Consider the following 20,081-nt stretch of genomic DNA (forward strand, 5'->3'; position numbering starts at 1 on the left):
CACGCAGCGGTAATTAAAGGAAAACATCGTCTGATAGCGCCACGTGCAACATGGATTCGGTCTTCCGACCTTTTGATTTTGATTAACGTAATATGTGAAATATTAGAAAGCTAAGAATGCTTATTTTGAAGACAGAGAGCATGCGAGCGGGGGAGGAGCTCTCTGATCGTTCTCTCTGTCACTCCGTTAACGAAAGCGCAGCAGTCATCTACTACATCAATCATAAATCACAATAACTGCTCAAATAAGGCTTTGGCGGGACCAAAATTTGTTTTGGTGGCCGCCAAAAAAATTTCAATGTAGGAAAAACCCTGGGGTAGAGCTGACCCAGGACTCAGAGATGAGTTGCGTGCCACCACCGACCTCGCTCTCCGGGCGACGAAGGTGACCGTACGCTCTCTGGGCCAGGAGACACCTATGGCTCAACCTGGCTGATATGCGTGATGGCGAGCGGACCCGGTTCCGCGACGCTCCCATATCCCATGATGGGCTATTCGGCAGCGCGGTTGAGAGCTGTTCCTACGTTATTATTAAAGACCTATCTTTGTTTGAAGTCCGCTTCCTGATTTCCTGCTGCCTAGGCGAATGTAACACTGACAGGTCAAATTTATAGCTACCACACTTTATTTCATAATAATAATACATAAAACATTACCCTTTACATACATAATGTTTTTTTGGGGTTTTTTTGAGTAAAAAAACACTGTACTTATTTAAACAACCAGTTCTTTATTTACACTTGCACTGCAAAGAAGCAGAGACCGTCCCCAAATTGTGTGCGGCACCTAAATGGAGACGGATGGAGCTCTTAGTATAAAGTTCTATTCAAGCTCTTGTTTAAAATATTAGCCAATAAATAAATAAATTAATGAAAAAAGGATAAAAAATTATGTTATTAACCAGTATTTTTTCTAATCAAACTGTTATTATGAGAATCAGAATAAGAATGAGCTTTATTGTCAGGTATGTTTACACATACTAGGAATTTGTTGTAGTGACAGAAGCTCCACAGTGCACAGAATGACAGTGACAAGACACAGATAATAAAAATAAAAAATAACAATATGCAAATATACAGACAATGTGCAAAATAGCATAGACCCAATATACAAATTAAAAATAAATTATATAAGCAACATACTATGTACACATATTTTAGGTTTAAATTAGAAATGTAAATAAGTGTGTTAAAAATAAGTGAATAAAAGGAATGTACAATTATGTGTGTGTGTGTGTGTGTGTGTGTGTGTGTGTGTGTGTGTGTGTGTGTGTGTGTGTGTGTGTGTGTGTGTGTGTGTGTGTGTGTGTGTGTGTGTGTGTGTGTGTGTGTGTAAACGTGTGTGAGTTTCTCGTAATTTATTATTATTATCAAACCGGTAATGTTACACAAGGAACATATGAACAGGAACATTAAAATACTGATTCTGCTCGAAGTGAACCAATTGCTTTATTATTATTTTTTGTTGTTGTTGTCCTTTAGCCCTGGCCCAAATATCTTTCCACCTGTACATGCTGTCATTATTGGTGACTCACACAAAGATAAAAAGTGGTTAAATGAACTGCGTTGAATTGTCACTTTCATGGAAACTTGTTTCAGATTATTCTAAGACATCGTTATGCCATGTCTAATGGATTAGAAAAAAATCAATAAGCTTTAATAAGAGATAATAATGCTAATATTTATTCATTAAATTGCTTCTCTATAAAATCAGAACCATACATTTGAGAGGGGGGGGGGGGTGTATAGTTATACATTCTATAGTTGTATAGAATAGGGATCATCTGAAAATGCTCTTTATAATTTTCGTCAATTGTAGCTAATCTAAGATCAGTTTTAGAATTCCTCTCTCCTCACTTACCTTACCTAGAACTCTCCCTGAGGCTGTAGCCAGAGGAAAACTATCCCCACTCTTCTGTAGAGCATGGATCTGTGTGTGTGTGAGAGAGAGAGAGAGAGAGAGAGAGAGAGAGAGAGAGAGAGAGAGAGAGAGAGAGAGAGAGAGAGAGAGAGAGAGAGAGAGAGAGAGAGAGAGAGAGAGAGAGAGAGAGAGAGAGAGAGAGAGAGCGAGAGAGAGAGAGAGAGAGAGAGAGAGAGAGAGAGAGACTTTATTAGTCTTTCTTTATTTGAACAATTATAACAATACCAATTAAAGTATATTAGTATACAAAACAGTAAGCCGGGCAGATATCAGACCCTTAAAACAGCAGCCAGAAAAATGGAGCGCAGCTGGAAGAAAACAAAACTAGATGTTCTTCGTAATTCGTGGAAAAAGAGCATGATCGCATACAGAAAGGCCATAAAAACTGCTAGATCTGCTTATTTCTCGACTCTCTTAGAAGAAAACAAACACAACCCTAGGTATTTATTTGATACAGTAGCTAAATTAACTAAAAATAAAGCTTCAACTTCTGATGTTTGTAAACAGCACAGCAGTAATGACTTTATGAACTTCTTTACATGTAAAGGCCTGTACACACCGGGACGAATATCACGCGCGTTTATTGCCAGCGTTTTTCGTGACGTTTTTCGGCGCGTCTTGAGTGTTCACACCCAAGCGATTTTCACTCGCGATGCGCCGAGTGAACGTGCAATTTCACTCCCTGACATTAGATGGCGCTTATTGAAAAACAGATATAGCCCGGTACACAAGGTGGCGCTGCGCTCGCTGCATCCCTTGTCACACAGAAGAAGAAGAAGAGAGAGAGTATTTACATGTTAGCCGAAACACACATAACTTTCTCACATAATAGAACATGGATTTCTCAAGCAGCAGCAGCTCCAGCAGCTCCAGCTAGTGATGGCCAAATGAGGCTTTCTGAACCACTGAGGCTTTCCAGCCCATTGGTTCACCAAAAGGTTCATTTAGCCGAAGCCTCATGAAACAGTGTGCTCCCTAGTGACAACTGCTGTGCAAAGCAATGTATCGCACACAAATCTATTCATCCTGAGCAACCAAATTGTCATAGTGTGGGCACACCCTTTTTCTATTGCCTGTGTATTAAATAAAGTATTTTACTCTGCTTGTATTAACCTATGCACACACAACTCACACAAACACACAACTTTGTGTTCAACTATTCAGTAGTTCTTTGGGTTAGTGATGACAGTGAATGGCCCAAATGATTGTAAATAAATTATTGTGTGTGCAGTGCTGATTGGGAGTGCAATAGTGCATGGAACTGGGAGGCTATACATATAATAATAATAATATATATAATAATATATATAATAATATATATATATATATATATATATATATATATATATATATATATATATATATATATATATATATATATATATATATATATATATATATATATATATTTCTATCTGTATTGTCTTTATTGTTTGATGAAACTTTTATCTTTTGTGTGAACTTTGTAAGGTGTCCTTGAGTGTCATGAAAGGCGCCTATAAATAAAATGAATAAAATATATATATATATATATATATATATATATATATATATATATATATATATATATATATATATATATATATATATATATATATATATACGTATTATAGGTATTACAACTAGATATAGGCTAATTTACTCTAATAATCTACTGAACTAATTTACTCTAATAATCTACTCGCTACTACGTACAACCAACACCTCAACACCAATGCAAACGCCTACTGCAAACCCCACAAGAGGCGCGAGGTTTCGAACCACTTTTATCCGGAAGCGATACTCAGAATGAAGCAATGACGTATTCAACAGAAACCGAGGCCTCGTTTGTCATCGTCACGTGATTTTCACGGAAACGATACAAGCCTCGAATTGGGGCTTCATCTGGAACGCCCCTTTTTGCTCGACACAAACTCCGGAGCCTCGCTTCAGATGTCCCATCACTAGCTCCAGCAGCTCCAGCGATGAGGACATTGTTGTTCTGTTGAACGAGGAAAGACAACAGAAAAGACGCAGATTTTGGATACATCCCATAGTTAAAAAAAGAGAAGAACATGGGGAGTTCTATCGACTGATACAAGAGCTAAAAATGTATCATGAACGTTTTCGGGGGTATTTTATAATGTCCGTCAGCGAGTTCGAAGATTTACTTCAACAGTTGGCGCCCTTGTTGACAAAAGAACAAACACACTACCCTAAACCAATCGACCCAGAGCAGCGTTTAGTTTAGCCGTGTGTTTACGGTGAGTTCGTCTATATTTGTATTCACTTTAATTAATAGTGTAAAAGCATAAATTAAGTGCTGTTGTGTGGAGATCTAAAAACGAGTATTTGTGTATTTCAGTTTTATAAACACTGGGGACTCGTACCGAACTATTGCATCCAGCTTCCGACTAGGCGTGTCGACTGTGGCGTTGATAGTGAGTGAGACCTGTGATGCAATTTGGCATTGCCTCAAAGATGAGCATTTGCCAGTGCCTACTGAAGAGATGTGGAGGAATACAGCCAGGAGGTTCCATGATAGATGGAATTTCCCTAATTGTTTGGGAGCTATGGATGGGAAACACATACACATCCAGGCCCCTGCAAACTCTGGTTCTCTCTACTTTAATTACAAAGGTACATTCTCTGTAGTTTTGCTGGCCCTAGTTGATGCGGATTACCGCTTTCTGGTGGTTGATGTGGGGAGCTATGGCAGCAACAGTGATGGAGGCATCTTTGCCAATTATGTGCTGGGAAAGGCACTCAGAGATGGAACTCTGAATGTTCCACCACCAAGAGAACTTCCGGGTGCTCCTGAGCTGGGAAAAGTTAACCACGTCATTGTGGCAGATGAAGCTTTTCCTCTGAAACCATATCTCCTTCAGCCATACCCTGGACGGCGCATACCCACAGACAAGGGAATTTTCAACTATCGTTTGTCTCGGGCACGGCGCATCTCTGAAAATGCATTTGGCATCCTCAGCCAACGCTTCCGGGTTTTCCGAAGAACTTTACAGGTTCAACCAGCTGTCGTTGACAAAGTGGTTAAAGCTGCTTGTGCATTGTGCAATTACTTACGCCCGGATGGAAATGACCAGGATTGTGCCACAGAGGATGACCATGATTGTGAGGCAAAACTGCAAGGTTTTGAACATTGTAGGGGGCAGCGGGCTTCTGTGGTGGCACAAAATGTCCGAGAGAAAAAGAGAGAAAGAAAGAGAGAGAGAAAGTGTAAGTGAAAAATCTTTTATTTTTTTGACAATGTATTCACAATTTATTTTTGTGAATTAAGTACAGTTTACAATAATAAGAAACATGACATTGGTATAAGAGTCAGAAACAGTAGTGCAAACAAGTCACAATGATAGTAGTGCAACGTAAAAGACCGTAGTGCAAGTATAAATAGACTTTTTTTTCTTAAATCTTTTCGTTATAAACACAAAAATATTTTTTGAATGTAAAAATAAAATAAAAACACAAAAAGGGCAAATATCTTTCCGTTATAGACTCTAAAATAAAATATTTTTTGAATGTTAAAATAAAAACACAAAAAACAGCAAATATCCTTCCGTTATAGACTCTAAAATAAAATATTTTTTGAATGTTAAAATAAAAACACAAAAAACAGCAAATATCCTTCCGTTATAGACTCTAAAATAAAATATTTTTTGAATGTAAAAAATTAAATAAAAACACAAACGGCAAATATCTTTCCGTTATAGACTCTAAAATAAAATATTTTTTGAATGTAAAAAATTAAATAAAAACACAGAAGCTGGCATATAATGCTCATCTATTGGTGTGACTGGCATATAATATTCATCTATTGGTGTGACCAAGAACTGGCAGAGCACCCATAGTTTGTAGGGGTCTGTGGGGTGACCTGATGGTAGGACACAGGCGACTGGTGAGGGAAAAGAGCAGAGGAGGGCTGGCCAAACTCAGCATCGTGCAACAGCTGATGTATTTTGAGTTTGGCTGAAGACTGTTGGGCTGGGGACAATCTCCTTAGTATTGGTAACAAGCCAAGCGCAAACAAGTAATTGTCATCGTTCTGTTGCTCTTGTCTTTGCTGTCTGCGCTCCTCTCTCTCTCTTCTGTGCTCCTCTTTCTCATTTTCCCTGGCTTCTTTGGATAAGAGGTACCTCTCCAAGAAGTCTGGGATCTCTGACCGCTTTCTTTTCTTTACATTGGACCTCATCACAGTTGGGCTGGTGATGGATGATCCTGAAGACGTGCTCGTTTGTGCCTCCTCACTTTCACTCGCATCACACACTTCATCCGTGTTTTCAGGTGAAATATTGCTGTGAACACTGTAAAAATAAATAAAGTTTACATCAGAAACAACATTTTAGAGCCAATGCGTTACATATCTGTGGCAAGGGGGGCGGGGCTCAGAACCATTTAGTAATTTTGCCGCTCGTAAGTTCTAATGATAATACGTTACCTTCGAAATTCAGTTGATGGTGCGAGGAACTCCATAACCTTCATAAATTTCCACGGCTTCTTGTTTACAGCAGCCTGTCCACTCCGGCAGTCATCCTCGCGCTTTTTCCTCGTGTAAGTGTCGCGTAAACTTTTCCATTTCTGTTTTATCTCCTCCACTACAGCACACAAACAATGGCGATGGTCAAGTTGGAAAAAGTTACAAGCCTCTGTAACTTTACATGAAAGAAAAATAGATAAAATTTAACTCACCATCGAGTCCTATTTGATCTGCGATTACTCTCCATAACAGCTCCCTCTTTTCAATATTTTTGTAGTCACTGTGGCGTTTGTCAAACAACTCTCTGTGTTCAGACACCAACGAGACCAGCAGCTCGACGTTCATCTTTCCTCGTTGCATTGTCTTCTTCGCCAATGTGTGCTCGGCTAGATTGGTTTGTGCTTGAGCGCCACCAAGTCGTGTTTTACTGTAACTTCAGCAGCTCCAGGCACGTGAACAAAAGCGGCGATCTGATTGGTCGGCCAGTTTTTAACGCGCCGCGTCAAAAAAAAAAAAACGAACCCGAGCCGTTTTTTTAAAAATGACCCTTTTACGCCTGGCGTTTTACGCGTCGGTGTGAACACTCACATTGGCGGCCATTGTTTAGTCACGAGGCGTTAAACGTCGGCGATAAACGCGCGCGAAAATCGTCCCGGTGTGAACAGGCCTTAAGATTGATAATATTAGGAAGAAAATTTTAACCATGCAACCGTCTACTACAGTATCACATCATATAGAGCATTGTAGTGTCACTGAGGAAAAATTACACTCATTCACTGCTATAGGAGAAGAAGAATTGGCTAAACTCGTTAAATCATCAAAATCACCAACATGTATGCTCGACCCTATACCGACTAGGCTATTAAAAGAGATGCTACCAGAGGTCATAGATCCTCTTCTTACAGTTTTTTTGGATTGCTTACACACTAAAATTAAAAGTAGTACACTATTAGCAAAACCTTACACTCAAGAAGCAAAACATCAGCCCATATTTGCACAACTATAAGCACATTGTCAACCTCACACTTGTTGCAAAACTCTACACACAGTGATTTGCAAAACACTAAACACACTTAACATACATTACACACAAAAATCTATCATGAAGTCACTTCTTTGCACTACCAAAGCACTGACTGTCAAATTACCGCACCGTCCAACCAATTGGTTCAAAACAGTCATCAGGTGTGCAAACACTTGTTCGCTTAATTGTAGACACACCAATCAGGTGTATAAGCACTATAAAAAGCAGCAGGTGAGTTCCTCAGTCTACAAGCACAATGGAAAGAGTCAGAGAAAGAGTAAGACGACGAGGAGGAAGAGGAGGAAGAGGAGGAGGAAGAGGAGGAGGAAGAGGAGGAGGAAGAGGAAGAGGAGGAAGAGGAGGAGGAGGAGGAGGAGGAGGAGGAGGAGGAGGAGGAATCAACAGAGGAGCAATCAACAGAGGAAGAGATGGAGGCCATGCTGGAGGCAGAGGTAGAGGAAGAGGAAGAGGAAGAGGTAGAGGTAGAGGTAGAGGAAGACAAGAAGGTGGTCAAAGAGGACCGAATCTCACAAATGAGATCCGTGCAACACTGGTTGATCACGTTGTCAACCACGGACTGACGCTGAGAGAGGCTGGACTGCGAGTACAGACAAATCTAAGCCGATACACAGTGGCAAGTGTGATAAGAACATTTCGACTGGAAAATAGGTACTGTAAAAATATCATCATATCACAAACATCTGCACGGTTTTACTGCTTACAGTACTGTATTCTATGCACTATCAGCACTTCTGTTACCTTTTCCTGTAAAATTACTGTACTATTGTATGGATTTGTTTTTATATATAGGATTGAGGGTCAGGAGCGACAAGGGGGAAGGCCTCCTATGTTCACAGAACAGCAAGAGAGGGAGATTGTAAACATGGTTTTGGCCAACAATGCTATAACACTCAAGCAGCTCCAAGCTAACATTGTCAATAACCATGCCACTTTCAACGATATCCATCAGGTCTCAACATCAACACTGGCACGCATCCTAAAAAAAAAACATATTCAAATGAAGCAAATTTATCGAGTGCCTTTCGAGCGCAATTCCGAAAGGGTGAAGCGACTGCGGCATGATTATGCAGAGGTATGTATTCACTATAGCAGTGTGATCTTGCATACTGTCTCATATTCTTTTACTGTACTGTACTATGTATACTAGATCTACACTGAACTATACAATTTTGCCTGACACTGTTCTTCAGAGAGTTTTACGAATGGATGGAGAGGAGATCCTGCATGAGTTCATTTACGTAGATGAGGCTGGTTTTAACCTGGCGAGAACACGAAGGCGGGGAAGAAACATCATTGGCCAAAGGGCTATAGTCAATGTCCCCGGGCAACGTGGGGGTAATATAACACTCTGTGCAGCCATTACACAGAATGGGGTCCTCCACCGCCATGCCCATATGGGCCCTTACAACACAGCACTCATACTTACATTCTTGGACCAATTGCACAACATAACAGCAGCTAATCAAATTGATCATATGCAATACATTGTTGTCTGGGACAATGTGTCTTTCCACCGCTCTGCTCTGGTTCAGAACTGGTTTCAGCAACATCCACATTTCACTATCCTATATCTTCCACCATATTCTCCATTCCTCAACCCTATAGAAGAGTTTTTCTCGGCATGGCGTGGAAGGTATATGATCTCCGTCTCCAGGCTGAGGTACCCCTCATCCAAGCCATGGAGGAGGCCTGTGACCAGATGGAGGTTGCAGCAATGCAAGGATGGATTCGTCATTCAAGACGTTTCTTTCCAAGGTGTCTTGCCAATGACAACATTGCCTGCGATGTTGATGAAATTCTCTGGCCAGATCCAGCTAGGCGAAGAGACGATGTATAGTTTTTTTTGTTCCTTGAACTTACAGTACAATATGTGAAGTGACATTTTGTTACAGTATTCTGGATCTCCATGTCAACATTTTGGGCGTGTTGACAAATAAATTAGTTTCTTCAGTCTGCAACATTGGTCTTGTGTGGTGTTTGGTGACTTTACATTATATTTGTACTTTGTTGATGGTAGCCTACTCTAATCATAGGGAAGTAGAAGTGCTAAAAGTGTTTTAGGTTTATCACAGCAGAGTGTAACTTGTGCAAACAGAGTATGTTAATGTGAAACGTGTGTGTTTCATATGGTAACAAAGTGTGGTTTTGAAACAGAAGTGTATAGTTTTTACAAGAGTGTTTAATTATGCAAAGGATCTGTAGTGTTTTGCTAATTGGGTGTGTGGTTGTGCTAATTGTGTGTAGTGTTTTGAAAACGCGGGCCCTGTTTTGAAAATCGTGCTTAAGCAATCCAAAAAAACTGTAATATCATTAATTCATCTTTGTCATTAAGATATGTACCGAAAACTTTTAAGTTGGCTATTATTAAACCACTTATTAAAAAAACGCAACTTGATCCTACAGAATTAGTCAATTACAGGCCAATCTACCCTTTCTGTCAAAAATCCTTGAAAAGGCAGTGTCTTCACAATTATGTTCCTTTTTAGAAAGAAATGGTATCTGTGAGGAATTCCAGTCAGGATTTACTCTATTAAACATTTCATACATTTTCAAATCTTGCTTATTTCTTAGAAAGCACTAAATGGTTTAGCTCCCCAGTACTTGAGCGAGCTTTTAACACATTATTCATTAGGTCTACTGCGGTCTCAAAATTCTGGCCAGTTGATAATACAGAGAATATCGAAATCAACTGCAGGCGGTCGATCCTTTTCCTATTTAGCACCTAAACTCTGGAACAGTCTTCCTAGCATTGTTCGGGAAGCAGACACACTCTGTCAGTTTAAATCTAGACTAAAAACACATCTCTTTACTATGGCATACACATAAAACACTTTCAATGAAATGATTGTTAGGCTGCATTAACTAGGTCAGCCGGAACCGGGAACACTTCCCATAATACCTGATGTACTCGTTACATCATAAAAAGGATGGCACCTACACTAATGTTAGTCACTCTGTTTTATCCCGAGGTCCACTGCAGTCAGCCGGATCTAGGCCGTATCCAGATCATGTTGGACCTGCGCCCAGACAAGACCAACGCATGACCCTGATGTGTCCGCAGAGACCGTGTCAATTAGACTCCCCCTGAAATTACCTCATCGACATGGCATCCTCAATAAACCCGTCTCCGATGCGATGACTACGATTGTTTTCTCCGGAACGGTTGTACGGCTGAATATAATTCTGTTGCATTATTTTCCTGTTTAACACTATGAAGCTGCTTTGAAACAATCTGCATTGTTAAAAGCGCTATATAAATAAAGTTGACTTGACTTAACTTGACTTAAAGTCATATTAACATCAGTAGAGACACTCCCATTCATTTTTGCTTTTCTTGTTAGTCACACGGCTAACTTTACTTGACCATATAAAAAATGTATGAACACATCTATTTTTCTGTTTTGATACTTATATTTTGGCCCATAAATAAAACCATTTATTATAAATTCAAAATTCTTGTACTCCATTGTTCCAAAACTAGAAGCATTAACTTCAATCTTTCACACTTTCAAAAAATAAGTGAAACACATCTTCAGACTCAAAACAAAATGGACATTCATCCCTTACTGTTGGATCAATATGTTCCCTTTGTCTATTAGTATTAATTATTCCATGCATTATCCGCCACTGGAGGTCAGCAGTTCACTTAGCAATAGGGTGTTTATATAAAGTCCTCCAGCTACCAGTAGGGGCTACATAAAATCCTTCCATCCCTTGCCATTTAGAGTCTGAAATACATTTTAATGATTCAAAATGCATAACTTTTACACAGGTATGATACATTGCTCTCTTTCCAATATCAGCAAACAAACTAAGTTCTGGAGTTTTAAAACTCAACAACTTTCCTTTTCCTCTGGCCATTTCTCAACAGCTGCCATTACCCCTACACTTGGAAACTCCATTTCATCATTATATTGTTTTGTTTCCTCCTCCAAAAATTCTGTAAATGTTGATGGTATTACAGATAAAAATTATGTCCTTAATCTTTCTGCAGCACGGAGTGATTTAATACCAAGATGGCCGCAATATCTCTTGAAGGCAACCATTCTCTCTTACTCCAGAGATGAGAGACTTTTATAAACTGGGCTTTCACCATAGCAGCCTGCATTGAATGAGAGTTCAAGATTTTCATAGGTAATGCAGGATTATAAGAGGTTCTTCTTTAATCCATGATCCACCTGCAATACCTTGTTCACGTACAATTCTCAAAACTTATAAGTCTTATAAAAAGGAGTTATTTCAGTTAATATCACATCATTTAACTTCATTAAGAACAAGTGTCGGTCTAATCCCAGTCGTCCTCCTCTCCTCAAAAGACCATAAACCACATCAGCCCAACAGACATCTTTTCCATACAAAAGTCTCTGGGCAGCTCGTAGTCTAAAAGCAGCAATCCTACATGCTATATCAATTAGACCTTGCCCCAGAGATGTATAGTAACGAAGTAGAACTACTTCACTACTGTACTTAAGTACTAAAAGGCAGTATCTGTACTTTACTAGAGTATTATTTTTTTCTCCTACTTCCACTTTTACTTCAGTACATATTTTCGATGAGTTTAATACTTTTACTGCAATATTTTTTTTATGTGCTGCATCGTTACTCGTTACAATTATAAAAATGTTACGAATCATTCCATTCCAAACCCACATTACCGCGCATGAGAGAGAGCGCGCGCGCGTGAGAGTGCGAGAGAGAGACAGAGCGCGAGAGAGAGAGACAGAGCGCGAGAGAGAGAGAGCGCGAGAGAGCCCCGCGAGCGCGCATTCACTGTCTTTAAAACAACACGAGCGTCTTGCACTCAAATTGCTCTCTATTTGTTTACATAGTTAATGTGCACTGTGAAGTAACATATACAAACAATGAACAGCTGTATTTTTATTAACTAAGATTAACAAAGATTAATAAATACAGTAACAAATGTATTGATCATGGTTAGTTCATGTTAGTATTAGTCTAATACATTAACTAATGTAATGTTAACAAATCAAACCATATTGCAAAGTGTTACAAACAAATCATTTACTCAGAACACCTCTTGAAATGAGAATATAAGTGTGCTTACCCCATTTTTTTTTAGTAAGAGTGGTTATAGTAAGATTTAATCTTAATGAACTAGTATTTTCAGGTTATTTATATGGCAATGTGTAGAAAAATTACCTACCAACATTGTGATTGTCTTTGTCCTTTAGCTTAATCATTTGAAATAATAAAAACAATATGATGTTCAAACTTTTGACTACTTTCTTTAATAACTACATAACACAATACTTGTACTTTTACTTTCAGTACTTGAGTAGTACATTTTAAAATAAACTACTTGCAATACTTAAGTACAAAAAATGTTGAATACTTTAGTACTTCTACTTAAGTGTGGTGCTTAAAGAGCACTTCAACTTCTACTCAAGTCACTTTTTTGATAAGGAACTTGTACTTTTACTCAAGTATGTGTCTCTAGTACTTTATACATCTCTGCCTTGCCCCCCTTCATGAAGAGGCAAGTAAAGTACTGCAGGTTTCAGCCAATGCTGACCTGTCCAAAAGAAGTCAACAATACATTCCAGAATGTCCTTAATGACAGCAGCAGGGGGGTCCAACACAATTATTTTATGCCACAAATTTGAAGCAACAAGATTATTGACTATTAAGGCCCTTCCCCTATAGGAGGGCTGAGGAATTAACCATTTCCAATTAGATAACCGGAGACACTCCAATAGTCCTTCCCAGTTATTTTTCTTGTACGTTTCAGAACTTAAAAACACTCCCAAGAACTTAAAACCATCTTTTCACCATATAACATTATTAGGCACCTGTGGGACATTCAACCTCTCTGAACCACACCATAAGGCCTCACGTTTTGTCCTGTTTATTTTTGCTGATGATGCTCTTCCATAACATTTAAGATTAAAACCATCTTAATATCATTACTGTTCCTAATTATTATAGTTCCATCATCAGCATAAGCTAATAATTTCACATCATTTGAAATATTTGACCCTTCCATATGTAAACCAGTCAACTGTTCTCTTAATTTGCACAGTAGGGGGATTTAGGGCAAATTAGGGCAATTTAATTAGAAAAGTATACCATTTGAAAATGGTCTTTTCCAATCACATGCCAGAACTATTTATAAAATTCAGCTGTAAGACCATAGACCAGGAGCCTTCTCTGATGAAACACCTTTTACAAATTTTGTCACTTCTTGAAAAGTAATTGGTAAATCAATATCCTCCTGTTGCTCAGGCTTCAAACTGAAGCCTGAGCAAAATAATTAATCTTGAAAATTATGAAAATAATTAATGAAAAAAATTAATCTTTACATTTAGGATCTGTGACATTGGCTGTGTACAAATTAGTATAAAAATCAACAGCAATTCTTCTCATTTCACAAAGGTCATACGTAAAAACAACACCTTCATCATTTTTTAAACCCACCATCATTTTCCTTTTATTAGTCTTTCATTCTAAATTAAAAAATAATTTTGTGGGTCCATCAATGTCATTATTTTGGATAAAACGTGCCCTAACAAGAGCACCTTTCACTTTATCATACAATAAATAATTCAACTGAAGCTTTTTCTCTGAAAGGGCAGTGTAGTGGACAGCACATTCCAGGGCCCAGTTTATGGCCGGGCCACTCTCTGTCCATAACTGTGGACAAAGGTTTGCTACATTTTGATTTCCTGGAACAAACAAACTGTCCAATGCCATCAGATAAGATGCCATGACAACATCCAGACAACTCTTAGAGGCCAAAAAGACCAGCTCTTGTACCAAGCCCAGGAAGGACAAGATATCTCATTGGCCCAAATGCAGTACCTGCCCTTCACCCACATCTCTAGTGTCCTGGTCTATGACTGCCATAACAATTCCACAGGACCTTAGCAGTACTGGGTGAAACAAAGACCACAATGATTCATCTAAATCCATTCATAACTATGTTTGGAAACCTTAAGACTGACGTAAACTACACACATCCATTTCATACTTATTCAGAGAAATAAGTATTCTCAGTGACAGCTATTTGTAATGCAACATCTTACACAGAATCAGCTGTTAATGAACAAATGAATGAACAGTTCAATCTTTTCCCATCATATTTGGTTTCTATTTGTTTAGAATATTGCCAAGGGTATTCTGATGGTGGTTTGGAAAGTGAGAAATGCATTGGTAAACTTTAAAGACACTTTAAAGACTTCTAACTGTGTACAGTATGCAAATGAGTTCCACAGGAGAAAGGAGGGTGAGTCTCACTGTGGACCCCATCTGATGCCAGCAGCCAATCGCAACACTGGAATGGAGAAGCGCCAAATTGCAATCTCCTCCTATTCCGAAAAGGATAAAGGTACTCTTTCAACAGACACACCTTGTTCTGAATTTCTCCTTGAGAGAGATTGTGACAAAGCAACAAGTTCTGAGTCTCACCAGCAAGGATGAGACTGTAACAGTTCACCAAGTTCTAAGCCTCTGGTTCATCCAGAGAGACAACAAAAGATCCAAGGATCTGAATCTACAGCTTGTGAGGCAGCAACAGATACGACCACGTTCTGAGCCTCCAGTCTGTGAGGAAAGAGACATTAACAACCACTACGTTCAGAGTTTTAGTCCAGCGAGACGACTACAGTACGTCCCGAGTCTCCATGCCAGAGAGACCAAAGCGGATTGACCAAGTCCTGAGTGCCTGACCCACAGAGTCAGAAAACACACAGAGATATTTGCAACAAGGTTAAGCTCAGGAGAGCAAACCTTCGCTTCGAGGTTCCTTCGTCTGCGTGTTCCAGATTAAGGACCTTCTGCACCTACTTCAGGGCCTCATCTGCGTGTTCCAGATTTAGGACCCTTTGGTGCTCCAGGAGATCAGCATCCCACAGATCTTCGTGTTCAAGACTGTTGAAACGGATTCCAGCTCCTTTCCCACTGCATTGTCACCCAGCACAACCAGTGGAAGAAGTCACCTCCATCGGACTGCTAACTCAACCAAGTGGAACGTAAATATCACTTAACCAAACCTCTTTCCAGAAACCTTGGCATTGTTGTATATTATCAGTATATGATAGTGTTGGGTCCGAGTCCACCTTTGTCGAGTTCGAGTCAAGTCCAAGTCTTAAACAATCAAGTCCGAGTCCAAGTCCGAGTCCAAAAGGGGCCGAGTTGGACTCAAGTCCGAGTTCTTATCGACCGAGTCCGAGTCGAGTCCGCCCGAGTCCAGAGTGTAATTAAATTGAAAAAAGATTAGAAATTGCTATTGTAAATTTGTATCTTCTATTAATGTTTTAACCTTTCAACCCATTAAACCAATGGCAATATGAAATTTAACAAAAAATACCACTATTACATCTAGCCATTGCCCTTTAACATTTTTATTTTGTCAACAGATCAACTAGTTTCCAATCAAAAATGGTTTCAAACCATTAGAATGGACATAGATATACTGTATGCAGAACTTTTATAATTACAAGTGCAAGAAAAACACAAATTAACCTGTTTTATTGTATTTAAATTGTTTATTGCCTCTGGTATCCCCAAATTCTTATGTTTAGGGGTGGGCGATATTAAAATCTTATTTCACGATAATGATATATTTTCTCAAGTAGGATTATTCAAGTAAGAATAAATACTATAGAAATTGAATAAAACAATTACATGTAAAATAAAACAAACTTCACTGTATTACATGTACAGTGATTCTTATTAAATTTACTAAAGTTAGTCAGGAGTGAGTGAGTGAGTTAGTGAGTGAGTGAGAGTGATTTTCTCTTTGTCTTCTTTGTGTTTTATTAACATTAAAGGGATAGTTCACTCAAAAATTTAAATTCTGTCATCGATTACTCGCGCTCAAGTTGTTTTACACCTGAATAAAGTTCTTTCTTCAGTTGGACATAAAATATATTTTGGAGAATGTCGGAAACCAACCAGTTGGTCCCATTGTAGGAAATAATAATATGGATGTCAATGGCTACCATTCAACTGTTTGTGTTCAACAGAAGAAATGAATACAGGTTTGGAACAAAATTAGAGTGAGTAAATAATGACATAATTTTAGAGGTGAACTGTCCCTTTAAGGACAAGCGACAGCGTGTTCACTATAGGCTGCGCTGCTGTCAATTTAAGACCTCTACACATCTAATATACAGACACACGCCGATTTTACTTTCACTTTAGACATAACTGACTGTGTTTATGTTAACCTTGTGTGTATTTGACAGTATTAGTGCAGTAAGACTACTTAGTCCAGTAATCACGTGTGTTTGACAGGCTTCTAGTGCGCGCGCTCAGCGCATGTTAACACAGTGCACAAGCACACGAATGAAACTTTTAACCAGCAAGGCTCATATCAGCGCGTAGACTCACAGGCACACTCAAACAGAGCCAAAATAAACTGAGAGAAATATTTCAAACGGAAAAAAATTAAAAAATAATTAATTAAATGCAAAAACGAAAAGAAAAAAACGCAATATTATATTAAGAATTGTGATGTCCATAGTATGCACACAAAAATCCGATATATATCGTCATATCACCCAGCCCTAAGTTATTTGGATTTAAGTTGGTATTAAAAGTTATAATAAGCAACTTACATTTCTCTAGGTTTTCTTTGAACATGTCGGTAGAAAGTCGTGCCAGACACATCAGTTGATTTGCAATCCGCAGAGTGCTTCTTTTTACTGGATTTCTTGCAAAAAAATTCTTTATGATTTTCAAAAGCAAAACAAATTATTGCTGACTTTGAAGACATTGCCCTAGCCACGCATTGCGATCCGTGTGATGTGTGTATTGTCTGCAAGCATAAGATGATGCTACTGCTGCCTGCCGGTGTGGTGCAGTAAAATCACAAGCGGGGAGACGTTCATTAATTTCTTATCTTAGTTTTATGGCGGTTTTGTTGTTACACATGACTCGGACTCGACTGCACTCGGGATATTTTCAGAGTCCAAAATGTCCAAGTCCGTGTCAAGTCCGAGTACAAATTCACCCGAGTCCGAGTCCAAGTCCGAGTACCCCAACTCTAGTATATGATTTTCTAATTTACATTAGAGTTAATTTAACTGATGCTAGTTAATAACAAATAATCTTCCGTTATTTGTTTGATGCATAATAAGGTTCTTCACCTTAGTTTCAGAGAAACAACAGTTTATCTTTCCATAAGATAATGCAACTCTTCCATAGCCACACTCAACTTAATCACATGTATTTTATGTATCTTATGCACTTTATTCCTTTATCATTCATTGTAGTCATTTAGTAGTTGTGTTAGTTATTCTTGTTTATCTTTTGTTAATAAAATCTATTTTATTACAATTGTGTCTTACTTGTGCTGATAATCTTGTAAACAGGTATGATAATCATACCTGTTTACATTTCACTGCCAGTTGTATATTGTGTATATAACTGTGTATGTGACAAATAAAACTCTTGAATCTTGATAATACAGAAAAGGCTCTACAAGTTAGAAATCTCACCAATCTTTCAGATAAATCAGCTGACCAACTCTCCCCACTTTACATTCAATCTAAAATGATTGAACAGCCTCCTATTTGGACTGTTCTCATAGAGCCAAGATAAAAGGCCTTGCCTAGTGTCCCAAACTAAGAGAGGGGGAAGGTGGTCATCTGATGTACTCATAACCACACCTTAAGTGATGTGTGATCCAAAAATCACAACGTCAGTGGTGACGTGAGTACCAATAACTACCTTACTTAACGTCCTTGGATGGACGAAAGTAAAATCACTACATAATTGGCGTCCCTTGTTTGGGCCCAAAAGTGAAATTATTACAGCAGTTCCAAATAAAGTCCATTCCTTTCCATCATTTTCTTCTACATCAGAGATCTCGTTCTCCAAGTCCTGTATCTTGGTCTTTAAAGGGGTGGTAAACCACGATTTCACTATTCTAACTTTAGCTAACGTGTAATGTTGCTGCTTGAGCATAAACAACATCTGCAAAGTTACAACGTTCAAAGTTTAAAGCAAAGGGAGATATTTGCTTTTAAAGAAATCAGTTTCTAAGGACTACAGCAAACGGCCGCTAGGGACTACTACACATTCACCCAGGTTTTGCTGACATCACCAGGCCCAATATTTACATAAACCCCTCCTCCGGGGAATATGAAATAAGGGGGGGTGAGGCCATTTTGTATCGCGGCGCTGTTGTGGTATAGTAGGCTGGAGTGTTGTTGCCGCGATGCCGAGGAAACGCTGTTATTTTCATCCGGATTGCAGGTCTGGGGTACTTGCTCTGTTCAGCCTTCATAGGGAAGGGGGTGCGTTGCAGAGCGTTTAACATACAGCATGTTATATGCACGTGTGTTTGAGTCAGCGGGGAATCAGGCGCGCGCAGGGCTCCCTGCATCCACCGTCTTCGCGATTTCAATGCCAGATTTGCACAACGTCAGCTGCGTGAAAAAAACACTGCCGGTGCGTGGATGCATGACGCGCGCGCTGCACATTTCACGGAGGACAACACACACTTCCACAAACTTCGCGAGTTCAATACAGGATATGCACAACGGCTTGTCCTGAAAGCTGGATTTACAAACAGAAGCTGTTCACGGGCCACAACCTGTAAGTCTGATTTATTTTTCATCGATGTGTTTTCCTGTAATACGTTGTAGCAAGGAAGTAAACAGATGACAACGCTGTTCTGCAAACCAGTCTGTTAAATGCTCATTCATACTTAACGTTATCCGACGAACACCTATCGTTACAAACACTAACGTTAAAATCTCAACAGCGAACCTGGCATTAGTGTAAATGATTCTTTGATTAGAGCTTTTATGTATTGTTTATCTACAGGCTTGCTAAACATGGTTCTGTGTGTGATTTGGCTAACTTACTAGTTTAAGCCAGTGCTTAGTGTTTGTTTTGGGTTAGTTCTTGTGACAGATATTTGGCTATAATCGTTCTAAAAATACAAAAGTTAAAGTGCCATTCAGTAGCGATCATTATAGATCCGCAGTCTTTACTCTTGAGGACTGAACAGGTTCTGCTCGATCATCTTCACTCAAATGTTCTGGGTCTGATTCGGGCTCAGACTGGTGTGGTTTTATTGACGCCGTTGTTTCTAACACTGACAAAAGCACAGCCTCCGATAAAGGTAAGGGGCGTGACGTTTCCGACAACCGTGCACTGCGGTGAGCGAATCAAAACACACTGGGCCAGCTGACCAATCTGAGCCCATCGCGTATTTTTGAGGGACTGGCTTCATACAACCCGGAAAGCATCAGACCGTTTTACAAGGAGGGACAGAGCAGTGTAGAATAAAGGTCAAATATATGAAAAATAAGGCAATTTTTTTTAAAACGAAGCATGAACACATGTTACAGTGCACCCCACAAACACAGTCAAGCCTTCAAAACAATGTGTTTTACCACCCCTTTAATATCCTGTTTGAATATGATGAATATTGCTGACAGAAAACTCTAATGTGTACCTTTCAGATGTCCCACCATTGTTTAATATCAACATAATGTCCTTTTTGGCATTTGCCATGATTCCGAAAACTATTAAAAAAAATAGCAAAAAAAACAATGTCTTGTAAAAGCTTATTATTAAAATAACAATACATGCTCCTTTTACATTCCTTTAACAATACAAAATCCATTGTTACCATTTTGTGATCTGAAATGATTTGGAATAATGTTAACATTTC

At 38.9% G+C, this 20,081-nt stretch overlaps 1 protein-coding gene across 1 annotated transcript in view; it reads right to left on the reverse strand.

Moving 5' to 3' along the window:
• The window catches only part of LOC307141310 (endonuclease V-like), a 330,952-nt gene that overhangs the window by 138,746 nt on the left and 172,125 nt on the right, over positions 1 to 20,081 (reverse strand). The window contains exon 6 of the mRNA XM_079841387.1: positions 1,860 to 1,928. Within this exon, the coding sequence (XP_079697513.1) occupies positions 1,860 to 1,928 (69 nt within the window). The remainder of the gene's footprint in view (positions 1 to 1,859; positions 1,929 to 20,081) is intronic.

The sequence above is a fragment of the Gobio gobio genome (assembly GCF_949357685.1).
Source record: "Gobio gobio genome assembly, chromosome: 17".
Lineage (NCBI taxonomy): Eukaryota > Metazoa > Chordata > Actinopteri > Cypriniformes > Gobionidae > Gobio > Gobio gobio.